Raw genomic sequence first — 20,544 nt, 5'->3', positions numbered from 1 at the left:
AGTTGCACCGGGGCCAACCCGTTCCATTAGATTTGGATTCGATCGGGCAAACCCGGAAAGCTGCACCCCAACTCCATTTCCCTTCAAGGGTTTTTCTAGGGTTTCTCTTGAGTCGTCTGCTTTGCGCAACCAGACAATGCGGCCTCAACACGTGAATTCGGAGGCGCTCTCTGCCTCCGGCAGGACCTCCGAGAAACTGAGCCTCCCAGCGCTGCAATCCAAGATGAAGTGTGACCCAGAAGGTTACGAGTCCGAACTCCTCCTCCTCTACAGCCAATTCAACTCCTCCCTCGAGCTCTTCCAACAGCAAGCTGTCTTCACCTCCATCAGCGGCGTGGACACCGACCCCGCTGTCGCCAAGGACCTTGGCGACAGGGCCGTCTTCTTGTCTCACCTCACCCCATTTTACCCCAAACATCTCGCTGAGTTCCCTAAACAACTCGCTCAGTTCCTCCGCTCAACCGCCCGTTCGCTTCCATCGTCGCTTCGCTGCCATGTTGCTCAAGCCCTCATTCTTCTCATCAATCGGAAGGTATGTGGGACTTCTTTTTCTAACATTTTTTACCTTTTTTTTGTTGGATTTGATGGCCTCTCCGTAGAATTTTTTACACAAAAAGTCGAGTCTTGAATGTATATGTTCCTCATGATTTTGGACCCAAAAAACAAAAACAAAAACAAATTTTGGTCAAATGATTTTATCATGGGAACGCAATGGAATGGAACATGTGTTTGTTTGGCTACAGAAAAATGAAAAAGACGAGAAAATGTTGAATTTTTTGAACCTGGATTTTTAATTATTTGGGACTGGAGAAATAATAAACCTCCACTCAACTGAACCTTAACACTACAATCATAATATTCAAAAATCTATTGACACATATTCTTGTTTAGTAGATAGTTGATATTGGTGACACTCTTGCATTGTTCTTGGAGCTTCAAACTCTCGGTGATAGGGCTTTGAGAAAATTGGCATTTTCTCATGTTGTTCATAGTATCAAGAGAATGAACCAGAAGCATAAGAATGAGGCTCAGAATCGTGCACTTCAAAACATATTGTTTCCGATGCTACAGGTTAGTAATTCTCCTTTTCTTGTGCTTCTGTCATATGATTCCAGATTTTTCGAGCTGTTCCAAACTCCTTTTTGAATTATATGTTGTGATAGCAAGAGGATGAAGCACAAGCTAAGAGATCGCTTATCACACTTTGTGATCTTCATCGCAGAAAGGTGTGGTTTGATGATAGAACCGCCAATGCAATCTGTACTGCATGTTTTCATTCATCATCGAGGTGTGCATTTTTCTTAGATGTTTGTTGTATCATTTCCTGGGCTTAATTTAAGCAACTAATGAACTACTATCTGTACCTGAATTATTTAGGATCATGATTGCTGCTTTATCCTTTCTTCTTGACTATGAAAAGATTGAAGATGATGATGACAGTGATGGTTCAAGCAGTGAAGATGAGACTCCCCAAAAGCCTCAAGTTGTCCTAAGTAAAGGGGATGTTTATAAGGTCAGTTGTGCCATATGACTTGGTAACTCCTTGCAATTTAGAGTATCCTAATTTCTCCTGAGACTAATAATTCTTCTAATGCATGATGATTCCTGGTATATAAGAATATATTACCAACCCTTATTTAATGAAGTAAACACCACATATCCATATGATTCCATCGATATTGAACTGTATCAATTATTACCAAGAAATTGGAAATTGATTTAGATTAATTGTTGTTTTGGTTTCAGTGTCCTTTATTTTCATCCTCCATGAGCATAAAGTGTTAGATTATCCAATTTTTAGGGGGTACAAAACAGTAAAAGTTCCCTGAAATGCTTTCTTTTTCAGGATAGATAAGTTTTCTGTAATGCTTTGATAGTTGAAAATGTTTGCTGTAGCTCCTCTGTAAAATTTAGACTACACATCATGTTAATTCTAATGTTGTTATTTCTTATTGGACTTCAGGCACACCATAAAGGTACACTTTCAAGCAAGAAGAAAAAAAAGGCAAAATTGCAGCGTGTGATTCGTAATATGAAAAGGAAGCAGCGCCTATCATCAGAAAAAGGCATTTCAAATAACTATTCACCACTTAACCATCTGAAAGATGCGCAGGTGTTTGTTTACATATGATCATCTTATTCCAATTCTTAATTACTCTATATCCACAGGATCAAGAAGATTTCTAACGTATATTCTATAACAGGGATTTTCTGAGAAACTATTCTCTCGTCTTCAAACATGCAATGAACGGTTTGAGGTAGAAATCTTTGATGTTTTATTCTGGTATATTTTATTTGTCTCTTTGCTGATAGACTAGTACTGCAACTGATGTTTGAGCTACTTATATTGATCTGTGCGTTTCACTAATTTCTTTTCCTGCTTAAAGTTTCTCCTTTTGTAAGTTTGCATGGTAGGGATAGGTTTTTTTTTTTTTTTAATATTGTTAATTGTTGTTGGCATACCAGTTTCCTGGCTGTCATCATCAATTAAAGGTGGCACACACTTAGATTTGTGAAATAACTATAAATATTTAAAAAAAAAAAAAAACTTAGATTTGTGTAATGCGGGGAAATTAGGGCTTGGGAATAGTTGGAAAGTGGTGTTGCTGATTTAAGCACGGGAGAAAGGAGGGAAAAGCATTAAATGGAGGTGTCAGAGGTGGGAAGAGAAATTTGATGCTGTTTCTTATAATGATTTTGGAATAAAATTTTCCTAGATGGAGAACTATGATTTTGGGGTGCCGGCAAACTTGACATCTATTGTCATCTTCATTCTGGAGAACTTGTTGCAGCTAGGAAGGATTCTATTATTTTCCTTTACTGTCATTACTCTTAGCATTAAATTATTTTTGGCTATTTTCAATATTAAATTGATCATGGTATTTGACCAATATTCTAGAGAAGATTTGTATGGCTAATAATTAGGACAATGACACTTTGGATGAGTTGTAATGACTCATGAGTCAACTTTTGCTTAATTTATCATTTTACTTCATGGAACCTTCAGTTAAGGTTCAAAAACTTGACTAGAATGAGTCACAGAATTCTTCCTATTTGGTAGATGAAGTTTTGTTTGTTTTGTTTTTTTTGGTTTTATATCTGGTCAGCTTCTTACCATGTCAACTTGAGCTGCTAATTTCATGTTTCATGTATTTGGAAAATCACCTCATGCATGCGTATGTTTATTTTTTGTTTGTCCTATGTAGGTTAAGATGATGATGTTGAAAGTAATTGCTCGAACAGTTGGGCTTCACCGGTTGATTTTACTAAATTTTTATCCTTTTCTCCAGAAATATGTTCAGGTATGTTGTCCTGCTGATGCAATGAAATTGTTGCTTGTTCTCTTTCTTAATTTGAAGTATGATTTTGGTGTTTGCAGCCCCATCAACGTGATGTCACAAATTTACTTGCAGCGGCAGTTCAGGCATGCCATGACATGGTACAATACAGTTTTATGATTGGATCTTAACAATCTATAGAATCCAATCAATTTAGCCCTTTTTTTTGTTGCTCCTTGTTAATTTTCTATTCCCCTCTTGCTAATTCAATTAATCCTGTTTTAACCAGGTGCCTCCTGATGCGGTTGAACCACTATTCAAACAAATCGTAAATCAGTTTGTACATGATCGTTCACGGACAGAGGTATTGTACAGAAACTGGATAAAATTAAAATATTTTTCGTTGGCAATGGATTGATCATTGACTTTGCCCTTTTCTTTTGTTAGGCTATTGCTGTGGGACTGAATGTAGTAAGGGAAATATGTCTGCGCATACCTTTGGTATACAACCTATCCATGTTATTAGTCCCTTTTACCTTTCATTTCCAAATGTTGATGAGTTTATATGTATATCTTTGATCTAATGTCAATAGTTGTTTCAGTTCAAGTAATTTGACATGTGTTCTTTATGTTCTGACTTTTTAATTCCTTGGTTTTTCTGTGCCCTTCATTTTCATGCTTCAACTTGGAAACTCTGCCAATTGTGTATTTTATTGCTGATGGCTAGTTGATGACAGAAGACTTGCTGCAAGACCTTGTTTTGTATAAGAAATCACATGAGAAAGCTGTTTCAACAGCAGCTCGTTCACTCATTACATTATTTAGAGAGGTATTAGATCTCTCTCTCTCTCTCTCTGTTTGTGTGCTTACGTGTGTGTGTTTGTGCTCATGCAAGTGCATGCATGATTAATTTATCAAGACTAACTATTTCTTATACCTTCTCATTAAAAAAACTATATCTTTTACTTGCAGATTTGCCCTTCTCTGCTGATTAAAAAAGATCGTGGACGACCTACTGACCCAAAGGCAAAGCCAAAAGCGTTTGGAGAAGTGAATGTTGTCAGTAGTGTTCCTGGTGCTGAGTTATTACAACATGATGATGATGATGATGATGATGATGATGTGAATGATGACAATTCTGATGAGACTGGATTCAGTGATTGTGATGGTAGTCATGATAGTGATGTGAAGTTTGCTGCTAGTGATGGTGAACAAAATGAGCTAGACAATCATAATTCTGACCTTTTCAGAAAAGATAGCACTAATGATGTACAAGTTGCAGAAGTGGCTGAAGATGAAGATGGCAATAATATTACTGATGATGATTCTGTTGATGTCAGTGATGATGATGATGATGATGACAATGAGAGCGGCGGTAGTGGTGATGAGGATGATGATGAGGATTATGATGATGATGATGGTGTCAGTGACGATGTTGATGGGGAAGAAGAGGAGGGGGAGAGGGAATTTAATGGTTCTCATAAAACTAATGACCATGATGATGGGAATGATGGTACTGGAGAAGAAAAATCTAAAGCAAGGAAGAGGAAGGCTTTGGATTTTGAGGGACAATTGAATGCTGCTGATTCTAGTCTTCGGGCTCTTAAGAGATTAGCAGGGGCAAAGATGGGGCATGCCCCATTGGAATCAACAGATGGTATTCTTTCTAATGAAGACTTCCAACGGATTAAAGACCTAAAGGTATGTTGCCACTTTTCTTTTTCTGAGTTAAAGTTCACACTTTTGGATAACATTTACATGGATCAAGGGACACTTCTCAGTTTCAAAATTTTCTTCTTCTTCTTCTTCTTCTTCTTTTCTCATTTTTCTTTTGGGCCATAATCAGGCAAAGGAGGAAGCCAAATTTGCTTTGGCTCAGCATGGGTTGTTAAGGAAAGGCTCAGATGCAAAATCAACAGGTTTTAAGATTCCAACTTCTGATCAGCTGAGTGTTAAACGAGTGGATCCTGCTATGCTTGAGGTAAGTTTTCTGCTTGCTGGCCCTGTGTACGATCAGCTTGTTTATTGTGGCTTGTAAGTGAACGTGGAGTTACAGATAAAAAATATACACATCTTGGATGGTATAAACAGGAAACTGTGGTGAAGTACAGGCGAGTTGTTGAGAAGAAAATACAGAAACAACAAGATGCTATAACTTTTACTTCCTCAAGTTGCTATGTGCTCGTGCTTGCATGATGAGTTTCTTTTTCTAATGTTTTTTTTTTTCTTTTTCTAATAAATGGAAACTTTATTGAAAAACTATAATGAAAAAAGAGAGGGAGGGGGTGGATACCATTCAAATCTGACTTAGAGAAAAGCTACAAGTCTGAGAGGCTATAAAAACAGCCACTCAGAATAATATTCAACCAGTCGTTTTACAAGGATAGGAATGACCCTGAAAGAAAGCAGGAGAAGGAAAGCTGAAAACTGAGCTCTTACTCTTTTGGTCACATTGAACACCTTTGAGAAACAACACCACCAACCACCCCTCCACACCCCAATCACACATAACCTGTAATTTTGGAGTTCTTTTGATTTCAAAGGATCCAAATAAAAAGATCAATTAGCACCTTTCCTTTCCTCTAGTGCCAAAAGCCTCCCAATACCAAGCAGAGAGATGATCAGCAAAAGAAGCTTGGAGCACCCTGGTGAATCCAAATCAAAGAGTATATCGTGTTCACAGTTGTGGTTATTAATATTAGGAACCCTTTTCTCTGAAAATGTTGCCCAAATGAAGATGATATTTCGTAGGGATGTGAGAGGGTAGGAACTTGAGGTTTAGGAATCAAAAAAAAAAAGGCAGATTCCTATATTTTGTTGTCTAACCGATTTTCCCTTGTGGAGTAATTGTGCAGAGGATGTTGGTTGAAGGATATTCCTGAATTGGTTATGTTCTTGACCCTAGGACCAGTCTTCTCTTGTTGAGAGAAATCTGGAATGTGATTGATTACTCACTATCCTCAGCAATAGCAAAAAGTAATGGAATTTTGCCCGTCATGATTCTTTTCCAAATTGCACGAAACAACTTTACTATCAAAATCCAATCTGCTTGGATTTGGTACCTTTCACTTCTAAGTTCACACACAAATTGTATTTGAGAAACAGAACATTTTTAAAAAGGTGATCCACTCTGTGAAAACAGTAGTGTGCTAAACTCTTAGTGCCCTTTTTCATCAAACCATTTATTAAAAGGAATGTCTCTATAAATTCCAAGAATTCCTGTATTAGGGAACCAGACATAATTATTTGGCTCCATTAATATTTTATATTTCAGAAAGTGATTAGAAATTAATCATGAAAATTTTGAGAAACTAGCAGCCTGGCAGAATCAGCAAAAAAATTGAGAATGGTCTTTGAGAATATGGTAGTTGAACTTGAGGGAGAAAAAAAGGATACATCAGCATATTACTGAAGTATGTTTAAGAAATTCTGGTCGTGTGTACTTAAAAGAAAAGTCATGTTTAGTTTGGACCTTTCTGAAGTTGCAAAAATTTGTGAGATGTTTGGCTGATCTTTCATCCCCTATTGATTCCATTTTTTTTTCAGTGCTTAATAATTCTGTGCAAAGATTATGTTCTTGAGTATTTCCTCATCTCCTTTCCCTTTGAAAGACTGTCTGCAACTTTATGTTTGATTCTTTTTGTATGCATTTTATAGGTTAATATAAGGAAAAAGCTAAGTAAAGAGGAAAGATTGGAACTGGTGAGAGCAGGGAGAGAGGACAGAGGGAAGTACCAGGCCCGAGCTGCAGTGAAACAGAAGAAGGTATGTTTTGCTTCTTTTATGTACTTAATTTTCAGAATCATAGTAATTTTTCCCTTTCCTTTTGTCTGTAAAGTGGAATGTAGTGTCAGATATGGTACTCTCAATAATTTTTGGTGAGCATTGTGCTTGATTGAGGGCACAAAAGCATTATACATGGGATCCAATCCATAAAATTTGAGAAATGCTAACTTCTATTCTCCCTCCTGTTAGATGTCATGGGTGCCACCAAGGAGATGCTCCATGTGGATGCTTTGTTTTGCATTGTCTGATTACCTTTATTGTTGTGTTTGTGTACAGACTGGTGGTTCGAGCAATCGACAGAAGGAACACAAGAAGGCCATGCCTCTAGCTGCTAAGCGATCCAAGATACAAAAATCACGAGAGGTGAAAAGGAAACAACAGCGTCGTTCTGGTAAACAGTTTCGTGGGAGGAAAGCATGGAAGTGATTTGGGATTTGTGTCTGTCCTTCCCATAACTCAAAATACACTCTGTTACCCCTTTTTTTGTCTGATGAGAGAGTGTGTGCGTGCGTATTTAAGGTGGGTGATTTTCCTTTCCCAATTCTCTTTCCAGTAGGAATGTATGTTGCTGATTATTTTGAAAGCCAACGATAAAAAATAATTCCATTTAGTGAATTATCTACCAAGTCCGTTGTCTCATTAACAGTGATTGATTCAGTTTCTTCTCTTTTTGGCGTAATGGAAAGTCTCGAGGGACATGGATGTTGGTGAAACGGTACAATTTGTTTGTGCAAAGTATCATTTGGTTATCCACGGCCCAAGGTTGTTCATGGGCTGATCATTAGATAAATTGTAAAAACAAAAAAAAAATATACAACTTTACCTTTTAGCATCCTTCAAAAACTGTAGGACCTGACGTGGAAATGTTGTGAAATCCAAAGATTAAAAGTTCTCCAAAATTTTACTTTGTTTTAAGTCGATGCATCTTGTACGATTTCCCCTTTTTTAAATTGTAGCACAGGTAGCGCATAGTGGTATACTATGACCGGTTTGTTCAGTTTTTGGATAAAAAATGAGTTGAATCAATATAATCGATTTTATATGATGCAAATCTGATTAGATTGGGAGTGAAAAATCAATTCAAACTAAACTTTTGAGGTGGGTTTGGTTCAATTTTTATTTATCAATGTTAATCGAATTTAATGAATTTTTTTAGTCCTCAATCCAGTTATAAATTTATATTTCTTTTAAGTTCAGAGCCCATTAATTTGAGTTTATATTAGGTCTCAAGTTTATATTAATTTGCTTACACTCTAGTAGTGCAGTGCAAAGATAACTCCAAATGTTCTTGTGCACTCTCCATGTTCTGGAGCATGACGGCCTGCAGATGCTTATTCTTATTGCCTCTACAAATTATCCTATATTTTACTATTATTTACAATGGTGCCATCATGCCATAGACCAAGTGCCTAAAAACGACTGCAAATATTATGGTAAATGTTTAAATAAACAAAATGAGTCGTGACTTTAATTATGGACCATAGATATAGATAGAACGAGTGTTGAATGCAGCCGTGCTTTTTAAGTCCACCAAGTGTTTCTTTGATAAAAAGGAATAAATACTTTGCAATCAATGATCAGGAAAAATATACGTTAAAAAAGGGGCAAACCTAAACCACTTGGATCCAAAAGGTTGCATGAGAATACAGGATTTGTAGTTTGTTTTACAGACCATCGATCCCTGTGTTCCCTTGCCATTTATAAACAAAACCATTGCCCTGGATTTTTATGCTCCTGGCGAGTTCCCATCTAAAAAAAGGAATAGAAAATGAACTCGGCCAAAAGAAACCAACAATGGTGAAAGGAAGTATGAATATAGTTACTGCCTCGTACACCCCTGACAGTATGTCAGAACAAACTTTGGAAAAGTCAAAACCGATCTCCTGGAGAACTACACATTGCACCTTAAAGGAGCTTCTTTATAACTTAAACAAGTGCTACATCTAAACCCAGCCACTAAAATGTTCCCCGGATAAGCAGAGTAAAAAGGATACCATACAAGGGAACCAAAACAACTTGAAGCAAGCTGGGCCATTACAAGATTTACTCCTCTATTAAACATGAGGGTGAATCACTACCCTGGCCAAATATATTTGGAATCCCATCCCAGTACCTTTTCTCTCTTGTTTCCCAGTATCCACCTATGTAACGGTAACAACCATCCTCCTTGTCCTTACGGAACCATCTAGGCTGCCACCCCCTTTCCTGCAACTTTCTTGCCTGCAACACAAAGTACACAAGGATTATCTCAACTTCCTTTTTTTTTTTTTCCTTATTTACCTGATAAAAAAAGGGGAATGAAATTAAAATTATAAATTAAACGAAGATAAAAGCTCTCCAGTCACCAAAACCAAGCTTTGCATTCATGCCCAAGCCTACATTAATGAAAGACACTAGGGACACATCAGGTTTACCACATGATAAATGCTTATAAGATCAAAACTGTTGACCTTCTAACAATTTTGTTTTCACTTCCTTACAGATAAGCATTATTCAGTTATGTTGCAACCATACTAGATGATAACAAAGCAATGTTGTGTGGAAATGGATGCCTGTAGTATGCAAAAGCAAGATCAGATGACTCGTTCAGATTAATTAATTTAAGAAGCCAGTTTTAAATTCAAATTTGGTTCTTCATAGCTATGTCTAGCCGTTTGGAACAGAAGGGTACCACATATCCATGAACCCAGCTCATCAATAGCTCAGTTCTAGCATTTTATGGTAATCCTATTAAAAATTTACTTCCAAAATTTTTTTTTCCTACCCTAGTTTGCTCATTCTTTGATTAGTTTATCCAACAATCACAACTTGTGATAGGAAAAATTTAAACTAGAACACGGCCAAACCTAACAAATGAAAACAGAGGAGACTAAGTGAGATACCTGTCTCTGCAAGTGTTCGAGTCTGAGCTTCTCCGCATTTGCCAGCTCATATTCTCCATTCTCCAAATGCCTCTGATCTGGCCGCAGCCTTGAGTCAGTAGGTGGCAATTTTTCCAATAAGCCTGGTGTCAGTTCATTTAAAGATATTGCAAAAGGTGTGAGGTTGTATCTTGTCTTGGTAACAAATTTTTCTCTTTCCCACAGCAACACAGCTTCTGTCATCGGATCATACCCTTTTGGCTTTGTTGTTGGATCTCCCAACACATAATACATTGCCTCATCCCATTTCCCCACCAACATAGCTACCTTCTCTCCAGTTCGATTATCTTGCACAAATCCATGTACCTGCAATTATATACCAAAATGTAAATTTATATATATTCAGTTTTCTTAGCCAGGCCATTAATATTCAAAAAGCATCAATTCAGAGTGATAGCACAGTTTGTTCTGGTGCACTGCCCTCTTTGACAACCAGTGACCTTTCTTCCTTTTTTTTTTTTTTCCTACTAACAATCTTGACAGGGGGACATTCATTTCAACAGCCAGCAAATGCCCTCACCCCCACCCTCACCAGGGGAAGGCTCAAACTTGGGACCTTTGGTTCATTGCCAAAGGGCGCACTAGTGATGAACTACATTCCAGGGGGTGATAACTAGTGACTTTTACTTGATCTGAAATTAAATATCCAATAAAAGTACAACATGAGGAGATCTAAATGTTGCAAGAAAAGTGTCAAACTTTTTTAAGCTCAGCCTAAAAGGTCATCAACTAATTTCTAATTTCTATGACTATTTTGAATTGCCATGGGAAATCAATGTGAAAATTATTTTAGTAAATAAGGAAGAAATAAGTGTAACATTACAAGAGGAGGAAAAAAGCTCTAAAGCTCAGAAATATCAAGGGAAAGGTTTTAGAAAGTCCGTTCTTTTTATCCTCTTCATTTCAACTCACACAAAGTACCTGATGTGGATTTCGGTCTATAATAGACTGCTCCTTGAACTTCAGCTTACAGGAGTAATTTCCACTGCCCTTGATGCGCATGGTTCCATAGTGATCACAATAGATTTTACCTAGTATGATATTGTATATAGAAGTAGTGACTTTGCTCCATTGGAATGTCTCATCATCATCAAACTGCAGGGTAAGGACACCCACAGGATCAAGCTGAATGGAACGGCCCCAGAACTTCCCTTTGAGATTAGAGTCTGCCCAGAACTTCCAGCCTCTCCCCTCACAGTGGCAAGCAACAATCATTGGGTGGTGACTCACCTAAACAACAAGCAGCTTGTTAGAACATAATCAGAGGACTACAGGAAATGTCATAGTGCTATCCATTATGTCTAGCCCAAATTTCTATGGAACCTGAATGATAAGGATAAAACATGGAGTGACTTCAGTTTCATTTCTCTCATTTTCATCATGATTGAGAATGAAGTCCAGTAAAATTGTGAGGTTACCATCACAAGTAAAAGATACACTGATGCTTAACAAATTTTAGTGGCAGAGGGAATTACTTTTTCAGAGAAGAAGCGAAGACCTTTATCAGGATAATCAGCCTCATAGGTTTCCCCAAGGAGAGGATTAAAGGGTTTGCACTGCCGACCTTCTGTTGATGCATAGCCAGATACAGCAAAAGCGGCAATATTTAGAATTCTCATCAAGTCATTTCCCTGCACCAGGTAAAACCATGCTCTTCAGTCATGGAATTCAATTAATATCACCCAATTATGATGTAAAACAGTTCAAGAACAGACGGAAACCATTACAAGTAGAAATGAGAGTATAAAGAAATAAAATAAAACAAATAAAAGAGAGAGAGAGAGCGAGAGAGAGAGAGAGTTTGGACACCTTTAACTAAAGCACAGAAGTCATTTTTTTAATCTTAGAATTTCATCCTTCATTGTAGAGCATTGAAGGCCCTTAGATAGGCTCATTAAGAAACCATGATGATTGTGCTGCCTAGTCAAGTAGGTAAAAGTCTCCAACTGGTTTGACTGGAGACCTGGGATAAAATCTTGCCTCATATAGGTTTAGGGTGGCAGAAAAAAACAAGACCCCAATTTGAAACAACTTGAACAGACTGACGCATTAAAGAGACAGTAAATATAAAGTCACAGTTTATACATAATAAAAATAAAAGCGAATAGTTGCGTGAGAATTTTCATTTATAACCAACAGTGATATAGGAGCATCACTGTCACATATAGAATCCAAACCATTTTAACATACTCTTTTATATGAATCTCCTCAAAGGACCTGAAGCAAGTTTTTCCCAGCTATTTGGAATCAGGTATATAAATTAGAAGTATAATCCAACAAAGGTGCAAGATAATTTACAGCTTGATCAAAACCTGATGTCAACCGTGGTTGAATTGATGCATATTCCTAGAAGGCCAACTACAGGTGAGGGGAGAGGCGCATGGAATGAATATTTTCTGAGACTGGCAGCAAGGAAATATACACCGCCGGTCAAACATGGGCAACCAAGTGAATACAAGTCCAAATATCTATCGAGGCTTAAGTTGTAAGGTAAGTTGGAAAGCACATCTTATTAGTTATGCATTACTATCAACTCAAGCCAGTTAATGCAAACTATTTTGGTCTCATATCCACTACATGCCCAAAGCTAAGGAATGATAATGAATGATTTTTGCTCTGTTTTGTCAATATGGGCCCTGATGAATCAGGTGAAGGAGCTTTTGTCAAGTCTCTATGGAAACTCTATTGGAAAAATGAGGGGACAAGTGAGGAGGCAGCTCTTTTTGTGCAACATGGTGTATCTAGAGGGAGCTTAAAGATGTATCTTTGAACCAATTGTGATCTCAGCAATGAAGCTAAAGGTAAACCTCAGAGGTTTCTGCATGAATTAGCAATGGAAGCTATAGTAGTTTGGAGGTGAATTTAGATTTCATAGATAAAACAGGTCACTCTTTCCTAAGAGTTTAATGGATAAATGTACTTAGGAGCAGGTGGATGGGTTATAATGTGAGCAGTTCATTCAGTCATATTTGGCAACTAAGCTGAAGGCTCTCAAAAAAGATTTAAAAGCATGGAATAAGCAGGTGCTTGGAAATGTCGCAACTAAAAACTCTGACCCTTTTTTTGATCAGTAAAGAAAAAAGTCTCAGATTTTTTTACTTATCAAAAAAAGGGTCTCAGATTTTGTAGTTGCAACGTCTAAATCAGATTGGTTCTAGGACTCTAAGGACAGAGGAGTCCTTTCTGTTAAAGAATCTGAGACCAGAAGGTTAGTGGTGTTTGAGTATAGTAAGTGGGCTTCATCGGAAGAAACTATGTGGAGGTAGAAATCCAGAGAAACCTGGTTAAAAGAGGGGGAACAAAACACCAAATTCTTCCATAAAATGGCTAATACACAAAGATGAAGAATGTCTTGTCCAAAATTAGAGTGAATAGGCAATGGTTGCCTAAGAAAGCAGACATAATAGGAGAGGGTGTCGAGGACCTTCCATAATCTCATATCTAAATTAAGGGATTGGAGACCTAGCATTAGCAAGAAGTCCTATGAATCATTGGGAAGTGACAATCTTAGAAACTTGGAGGTTCCTTTAGTTGAGGAAGAAGTGTTAGTCGCATTGTCTACTCTATGTGAGGACAAAGCTCCAAGGCCAAAAACCCTGAGGGGGGTAGTTCAATTGATCCGACCTTGGGTTTGCTCCCCAATGGTCACCGGTTTGAGTCCCCTCAGGGCCACTAGAGGTTTACCTGGTCATTAACTTCAGGGTCTTGTGGGATTAGTCGAGGTGCATGTAAGCTAGCCCGGACATCCACGGTTATTGAAAAGAAAAAAAACAAAGCTCCAAGGCCAAATCCATGCTATTTTTTAAAATGAAAGAGACAAATGTTTATTTTAATCTAAAATTAAAATTTTACTTATCAACTTATTTGTAAAGCTATATTTTAATTAAAAATATGAAATATAGAAAAATAAATTTATTAAATATATTTTTAAGATAAAATTGAAAATTGAGAAGAATAATTTATTTTAATTTTGTGTGTATTAAATTTATCCTAAAATTTATATTTATTATTATCCTAAAATTTAATTTTTTTATTACTTAATTGAATATAAAATTATCAACAATAATGTATTTTGTTATAAAAGAATTGATGTGGCATCTACCTAAACCATTGGTTTAGCAATTTGCCACATGTCATCGTATTATAACAAAGATAGGATATCTCCTCTCCTACCATGCATTATAGAGGATCTGAGCAAAAAATACAAAAACCTGAAAGAAAGGGAGGAAAATTTAATCGAGTAAATGCCACAACCTATGTTTTGGGATATGAAGCCAAAATCTAGATAAGGCTTGAAGTAGTTCAACTATTCAAGAAACATGTGGTTCAAAACTAAGGCCAGCATATCAACTACCTGGATTAAAATGTAATTAGCAGATCATGCTTTAAGAAACTGCTTTGCCACAAAAGAAAGCACAGCTGAGGACCTGACCTGCTTTCCCCATTCCATTGCTCGATCAACTAAGTAGGAATACTCCAAATCTTCAAAGCACTTCTGCAATGAAGAAAGTGGTTCATTGAAGTAAACAGGGAGACAAACTCCAGACAGGTCCTTTCCAATATTATCCTTGATTATTGACCATAGACCGACTGGCTTCTCTTTCTCCTTTGGTTCTGGCAAACTATCCCTTCTTTTGATGTATGGATATTCAACTGTCCTGATCTCCATCTCATCATGCAAATGATCAGAAAGGAAAGGATCTCTATTATTTATCAAAGTCCCATTTCCCAAGGTTTCTCTGCTCCTGTAAGAAGCACTTCTAAGAGATTCTGAAGACAAAAAATCATTTGTGTCGAAAAATACTATATCATCTTCATCAGTTTCAACATCTACTCCGTCCTGACTTTCATTATCTGCATCAGAATCACTTCCACTGCCCTCTGACATGATAGAATAGAAGTCTGCAACATTATGATGATGGTATGAAAACCATTATTTTCCTCAAAATAATTTTACTTTATCACAAGTTCCTTATCAGTAAACATTTCAAGGAGAAACTGGTATTTTTGCTAAAAAAAATTCATGTAAACAGAAAGGAATAAGGAAAAATGTAAATTGAAGAACCTAGGAAAGCATGATTGAATGCACAAATTTTGCAGCAGAAGGGTAGAAGGCAATACTTGAATGCTATGACAGGACAGTTTTATATATTTCCTTGGAAAAATTATGCCACTTAACGATCATATAGGGATACTAAAAGCACTTTAGTTGATTAGAATTATTACAAATGCACAAAGCAAGTAATAATGAACAAGGTTGAATTGTTTTAAAACCACTAAAGATCCATATCAGGCTGTCCCATTGCTTCCCAAGAAGCTCTTGTATTCATATTCAGCTCCAATAGAGTCTTGAATATTCAAATTATTCAAAATACAGGCTAGCTCTGGTGTTACAAAAATATGTTGAACAAAAACATTAATAAATCATGGTAGTGAGAAAAGATTTACTAACCACTGAATCTTCTATTTCCTTGGCCACAGTATGACTCCCGTTCCTTTGTTTCATCCACTACAGTAGTTTCCAGTTCTATTTTCTCTGTCTGCAAAACCATTTTATACCCCAAAAAAAAGATGAACTTATTCCTCCAAATAAGAAAACCACCAGCTCCTCTTGCAGCATATAGGTAGGAGAAAACCACAAGGAACCAAATGTGGTACAAAACTAATATAAATTATCATAAGGTAGAAATACAGAGAGAAAGCAAAGTAATGGGCAGTCAACATAGATTCAAGAGGCATGGACACTTGGCACTAAGCTGTCAAACTGCTGTGCCCAGTTTGCATTAAGTAAAAACACCTTCAAATCATTTGATACAAAGGATGCATGGCAATAGAGACCCTTTACTTAGAGTTTTAAAAACATGGCAATAGAGAAAGGTGCCAAAGAAACTACTAGTGCGCTGACTTTTACTAAAAACAAGGACCAAAAGGCAACAATCATGAGGGTTGAACATCCATTTATAGTTTGACCAACTTAATAAAAGATGTATCCAGAGAACTTGGGTTTGGCAATTCAGAATCTTTATCAGCTATTCAATTTCATTGACAGGCATATGTTCTAGTAATATCATCTCTTCTGTCACAGCCCCAATTCACACTCTTTTCAACTTTCCCTTGTCTTGTGAATTGCATTCGAATTGAAGCAAATCACTTTTTCATTCTTGATGGGAGTCAATAGATTTAATTTAACAATCAAATTTTTTTTTTATAGGCAATAAGAAAGAATACAATTCACACTCTTTTCAACATTCCCTTGTCTTGTGCATTGCATTCAAATTGAAGCAAATCACTTTCTCATTCTTAATGGGAGTCAATAGATTTAATTTTAACAGTCAACTTTTTTTTTTATAGGCAATAAGAAACAATACATACATACATACATACATACATACATATATATATATATGAAAAGTGTTTGAACCAAAGACGCAACAAAGTACACGCAAAAGTAAACATTTGTCACTTAAAAACAGGCAAGCAGAATAGAGAAGAAAGGAAAAAAAAACACAGAACCCCTCACCCCCTCTCCTCATTTTGAACTAATCCAATCTACAAAGCCTTCCATGGACACAGGAGGCTCATCTACATACCACCCATTCCAAAAAGAGTATTCAAGAAAGAGAGTTTAACAGTCATATTATATCATTCGAGAAAAATGATAATGAGCCTATTTTATCATGCATCTTAAGACAAAAATGCAACAGAATTGGAACATAATAAAATTTTGACAGAAGCTGGCCAGCTCCATTCTGTGCTTATTCATGGCATGTCAATTTCAAGCTTCGGCACATCCAAGATTTTTTTTTTTTTCTTCTGAGAGGTGGTACATCCAAGTTAGTTTTACAAGTGTCAGGTACTGAGATGAAGAGAAAGGGAGAAAGGGAGAAAAGCCAGATACCTCCAACTGTCTCAATGTATCTAGCAGGATAATATGCTTCCGTTGAAGAGCCTTAAACTGATTTTGCAGCTCAGAGAGTTCGGAAAGCATGATAGATTCGCAGTCTTTAATGACTACCTCACCAACACCTTCCTGCACTAATCGTAAACGTAGCTTCTCAGTTGAAACAACAATATCTTCAGATGGTGCAAAATCACTGCTTGTCAAAACTCTAGGGAAAAGATCTTTAGCAGCCTGCAGTGCCTCAATCCATGCAGATCTATCCTCCCTAGATATGCAACGCAAGTGAAGAGTTTTTGTTCCCGTGAATATGGACAGCCTTTTATCATCTGATTTGCTTGCACGAATTGAGGACACCTGCAAACCATATCATTCAAATTTCAGCTACCATTCGAAAAGGGAATTATGAAACATAAAGTCCATGGGCACACATTGCACATATCACACAATCAAGGTCGTGGATTATCTATATCACAAGGATGCACCAAATTTTCACAATAAGCTCTGATTAACCAATTACAAAGTAGCTTTAGAGAAAACTGTTAACTTTAGTTAAACATTTAGGCTATGTTTGGTTCTGAGAAGGTATTGAGAAGAAAAAAATGTTAAGGAGAATAAATTTCTCACGTTGGGTTTCACTATGGAAAATAACGAAAGAATATCTTAATGCATTTTTAAATTATTTAATCTTTACATAGGAGAGGAAAAATAAGTAAAACGAGTTTGAAGTAACATATAAAAAAAATTATTGATTTTAAAAATATTTTTTATTTTTCTTTGCTTTTCTTTTTTTTCCATCTTTCCTTCGTATTTTCTGTGTCTTGCATTTTCCCTCAGATTTTATGGCAATCAAACATAACCATAAAGTTCACCATGCAGTCTATAAATTAAATAGCCCATCCCACAGTGATTCCACAGGGAAGGAGAAACTTGGCCAAATGCTAGTACCTATCTTGTTTTATAGACCAACTATGAGGGAACTACAGTGATCACTAGTCAACCCTACTCAAAGGCAATAAGCAGTTTCTCAAGAGAAATCAGCAGAAAGAAGTTTACCCTCTTTAACACAGGGCTGGTTTTTTAGGAGGGAAAAAAAGAACTTATACATCATAAACAAAGACAAGCTTGCATAATCAGCTTGTTTTCATGCAGGGCATGTGGGAGTTACCCAAATCACTTTGCCGGTTAGAGAATCTATTCATTGGAATAACTTCAGAAAAAGTTCCAAATTACACACTCGCCATAAATCGCATATTTAACACAGGAGCATCCAAATTTAATAGAGTTTACAGATGATGCGGTTTTTTCTGTAAGTATGTACATAAATCCAAGTATGGCAGAAGTTCTTAAATAAACATTAAACTTTTGTCGATCCCCCACTTTTGTGACCCAACCCTTTAGTAAATTCCTCCTTGTAACTTCCCTGCTTGGCGGCTTACGGAACAGAGGAACAATTTCAAATAGTCCCAAACGAACTAATAATATCAAAAGAAAAATTCCATATCTTTATAGACTAAGCGCATCCGCAAACGACAACAAGTACGTATACTCATAAAAGGCGTCTGAGTCTAAAGGCTTTTCAGAAAAGATAACCATATTGCACATCCATGTCATCAAAATCTCTCTACAACTACTTCCCTTTCCGAATATGAACATCACCGATACCCACCACAGTAAAACTCTAATCAGTCTTAATCTGTGCTTTTAGCAAGACAAGAATAGAAAGAATCAATTAAAAAATAAAAAACAAAAGCAAACCTTCAAATGAATCTCCCCAAACGGCTTCCACTGCTTCGCAGACCCAGCAAGACGGTGATGATTACTCCAACTGTTCTTCTTCATACACCTCAACGAATCCTCTCCAATTACCTTCAAGCTCTTCTCCCTTGCTGGACTCATCAAAATCTTGTCCGGACCATGAATCTTGTAATACGAAAGAACCCCATCTTCAAGCACGAACCACCTCGACCTCCAACCCTTGCCGTAATTCACCCACTTGTAGAGAATCCCAGCCACGCCTCCACCTGCACCGAACACCTTCCCGTCCCTGGCCTCCGGAAAAGCGTCCTCAACATCGTGGCTCACCGCATCCGACTCAGCATTGATCGACGAAACTTGAGCTGAGAATCCCTGCTTGGAACCGATGTTAACATTCTTCACCGAACTCTCCAGCCCTAACTGACACGGACCCGGGTTGGCCCGGTCCCGATCGATGGAAACCGGAGCAATGCAGCACAGCGGATTCATCCCAGCCAAATACAGATCACGCTGAACCACAACACCCCCTCCCCCACATCCGAAGAAGATCCGAATCAAAGAACCGGACCCGATCGGATGCGACACGCGGTGACTGCGTCACACAACAGCCGAAACGTTTCGGAAATGACATAAGCCTTATAGATTGGAATAAAGAGAGGGGGATCTAGAGATGAAGAGAGAGAGAGAGAGACAGAGAGAGAAGGAAAGAACAGTTATGAGTTATGACTCGCTGTTGGTTGTACAGTGCGCAGATCAATTTAATTCACTCATCAGTAATTCAGTAGACCACAGTGCAGCTACTAAGGACTAAACTAGAGAGAGAAATTAGAAAGAGACAGAAAGAGAATGGATGTGCCTGTGCGCGCGAGAGCGTAGGTTAAGCTAGTGGGGGGGAGGTGTGGTTGCACAATAACTCTTATAAATGCATGGCTTTTGGTTTGTTTTGGGGGAAGTAATGATTGCGGAGACAGCTAACATGCGCATATATGTGCACAGGTAGTGATTGGGTGGGGGAGGGCTTGTCCGTTGGTTGAGAGGAAAACCCCTTTCTGGTCATGACTCATGGCCCCCATTGGCCACGCCTGCTTCGCTCTCTTCCCCCACCTCTCCACTTCCACTCTTCCCCCTCACACCACAACCCCTCGTTGGAGGCTGTTTCCGTCATTTCCCTCCCACGGAAACGATCGCCCAAACAGCGGGTCCCCCACCCGTCTCGGAGGAGCGCATCACATCACTTACCAGCCATGAATTCGAAACTTGGCCTTACCCCTGCCCCACTCATTCTATTCAATTTCCTCCTTCTTCACCGTTTGCATAGTAATTCTAAAATAAAAAAATCATTTCAAATATCCACCCACTCCATTTTTCTTAGAACTAAACTTTTATTCCCACTTACATTATTGTCACGCGTAAAAGTCAAATAATATTTCAAATAAGAATTAAATTTATGTACGTTATTAGAGTTGCATAGGAAAAGAAACATTTGGCACTTTGCAATAAAAGTTTAAATTTCGTACAAAATTGGTGCGGAAACAATTTGAGATTGGATCGAGTGGTCGCAGATTCCCACAAGAGCGCAAGGGAATCTGATCCATTCTTATGTAAATCGTACATACAAATATTAAAAGACTGTCACATCTTACAAAATTGAAGGTTTTTTCACTCATTAGTCAGTATGACGAACCACAGGATGGGAGAGTTAAAAAGGGTATCCTTCGATACCATATGGTCCCCATGCATTGAAGTGGGGCACCAATCACCATGCCTTTCATACATTCTTTAGAAGACCCAATTGGATGTAAGGGATTTTAGGTGGCTGGCCCTTGAAGTTACTGGGAGAAAGGAAAAGGATTTTGAAAACCCAACTACTATAATTGGGTGTATGAATGTGTATCCCATGTGA

General features: G+C 37.6%; 2 protein-coding genes across 2 annotated transcripts; one reads left to right on the top strand and one right to left on the bottom strand.

Moving 5' to 3' along the window:
- Window positions 1-32: 32 nt before the first annotated feature.
- LOC117919168 (protein SDA1 homolog) lies at window positions 33-7,777 on the top strand. The gene is made up of 15 exons (XM_034836283.1): window positions 33-532; window positions 895-1,071; window positions 1,164-1,288; window positions 1,378-1,513; window positions 1,964-2,113; window positions 2,205-2,258; window positions 3,207-3,302; window positions 3,380-3,439; window positions 3,568-3,642; window positions 3,726-3,779; window positions 4,006-4,107; window positions 4,251-4,979; window positions 5,125-5,259; window positions 6,936-7,043; window positions 7,341-7,777. Exons 1-15 carry the CDS (start codon window positions 137-139, stop codon window positions 7,488-7,490), a joined length of 2,547 nt encoding a protein of 848 aa, XP_034692174.1. The 5' UTR covers window positions 33-136; the 3' UTR covers window positions 7,491-7,777.
- Window positions 7,778-8,683: 906 nt separating this feature from the next.
- Window positions 8,684-19,570, bottom strand: LOC117916356 (oxysterol-binding protein-related protein 1D). Its single transcript, XM_034832313.1, has 8 exons — window positions 18,642-19,570; window positions 16,884-17,240; window positions 15,438-15,525; window positions 14,418-14,887; window positions 11,461-11,616; window positions 10,907-11,215; window positions 9,947-10,291; window positions 8,684-9,284 (listed from the first exon to the last, which is right to left on the bottom strand). Exons 1-8 carry the CDS (start codon window positions 19,128-19,130, stop codon window positions 9,108-9,110), a joined length of 2,391 nt encoding a protein of 796 aa, XP_034688204.1. The 5' UTR covers window positions 19,131-19,570; the 3' UTR covers window positions 8,684-9,107.
- Window positions 19,571-20,544: the final 974 nt, after the last annotated feature.

This window comes from Vitis riparia, chromosome 1 (genome assembly GCF_004353265.1).
Source record: "Vitis riparia cultivar Riparia Gloire de Montpellier isolate 1030 chromosome 1, EGFV_Vit.rip_1.0, whole genome shotgun sequence".
Taxonomy (NCBI): Eukaryota; Viridiplantae; Streptophyta; class Magnoliopsida; order Vitales; family Vitaceae; genus Vitis; species Vitis riparia.
This window is presented reverse-complemented; position numbering and strand designations above follow the sequence as displayed.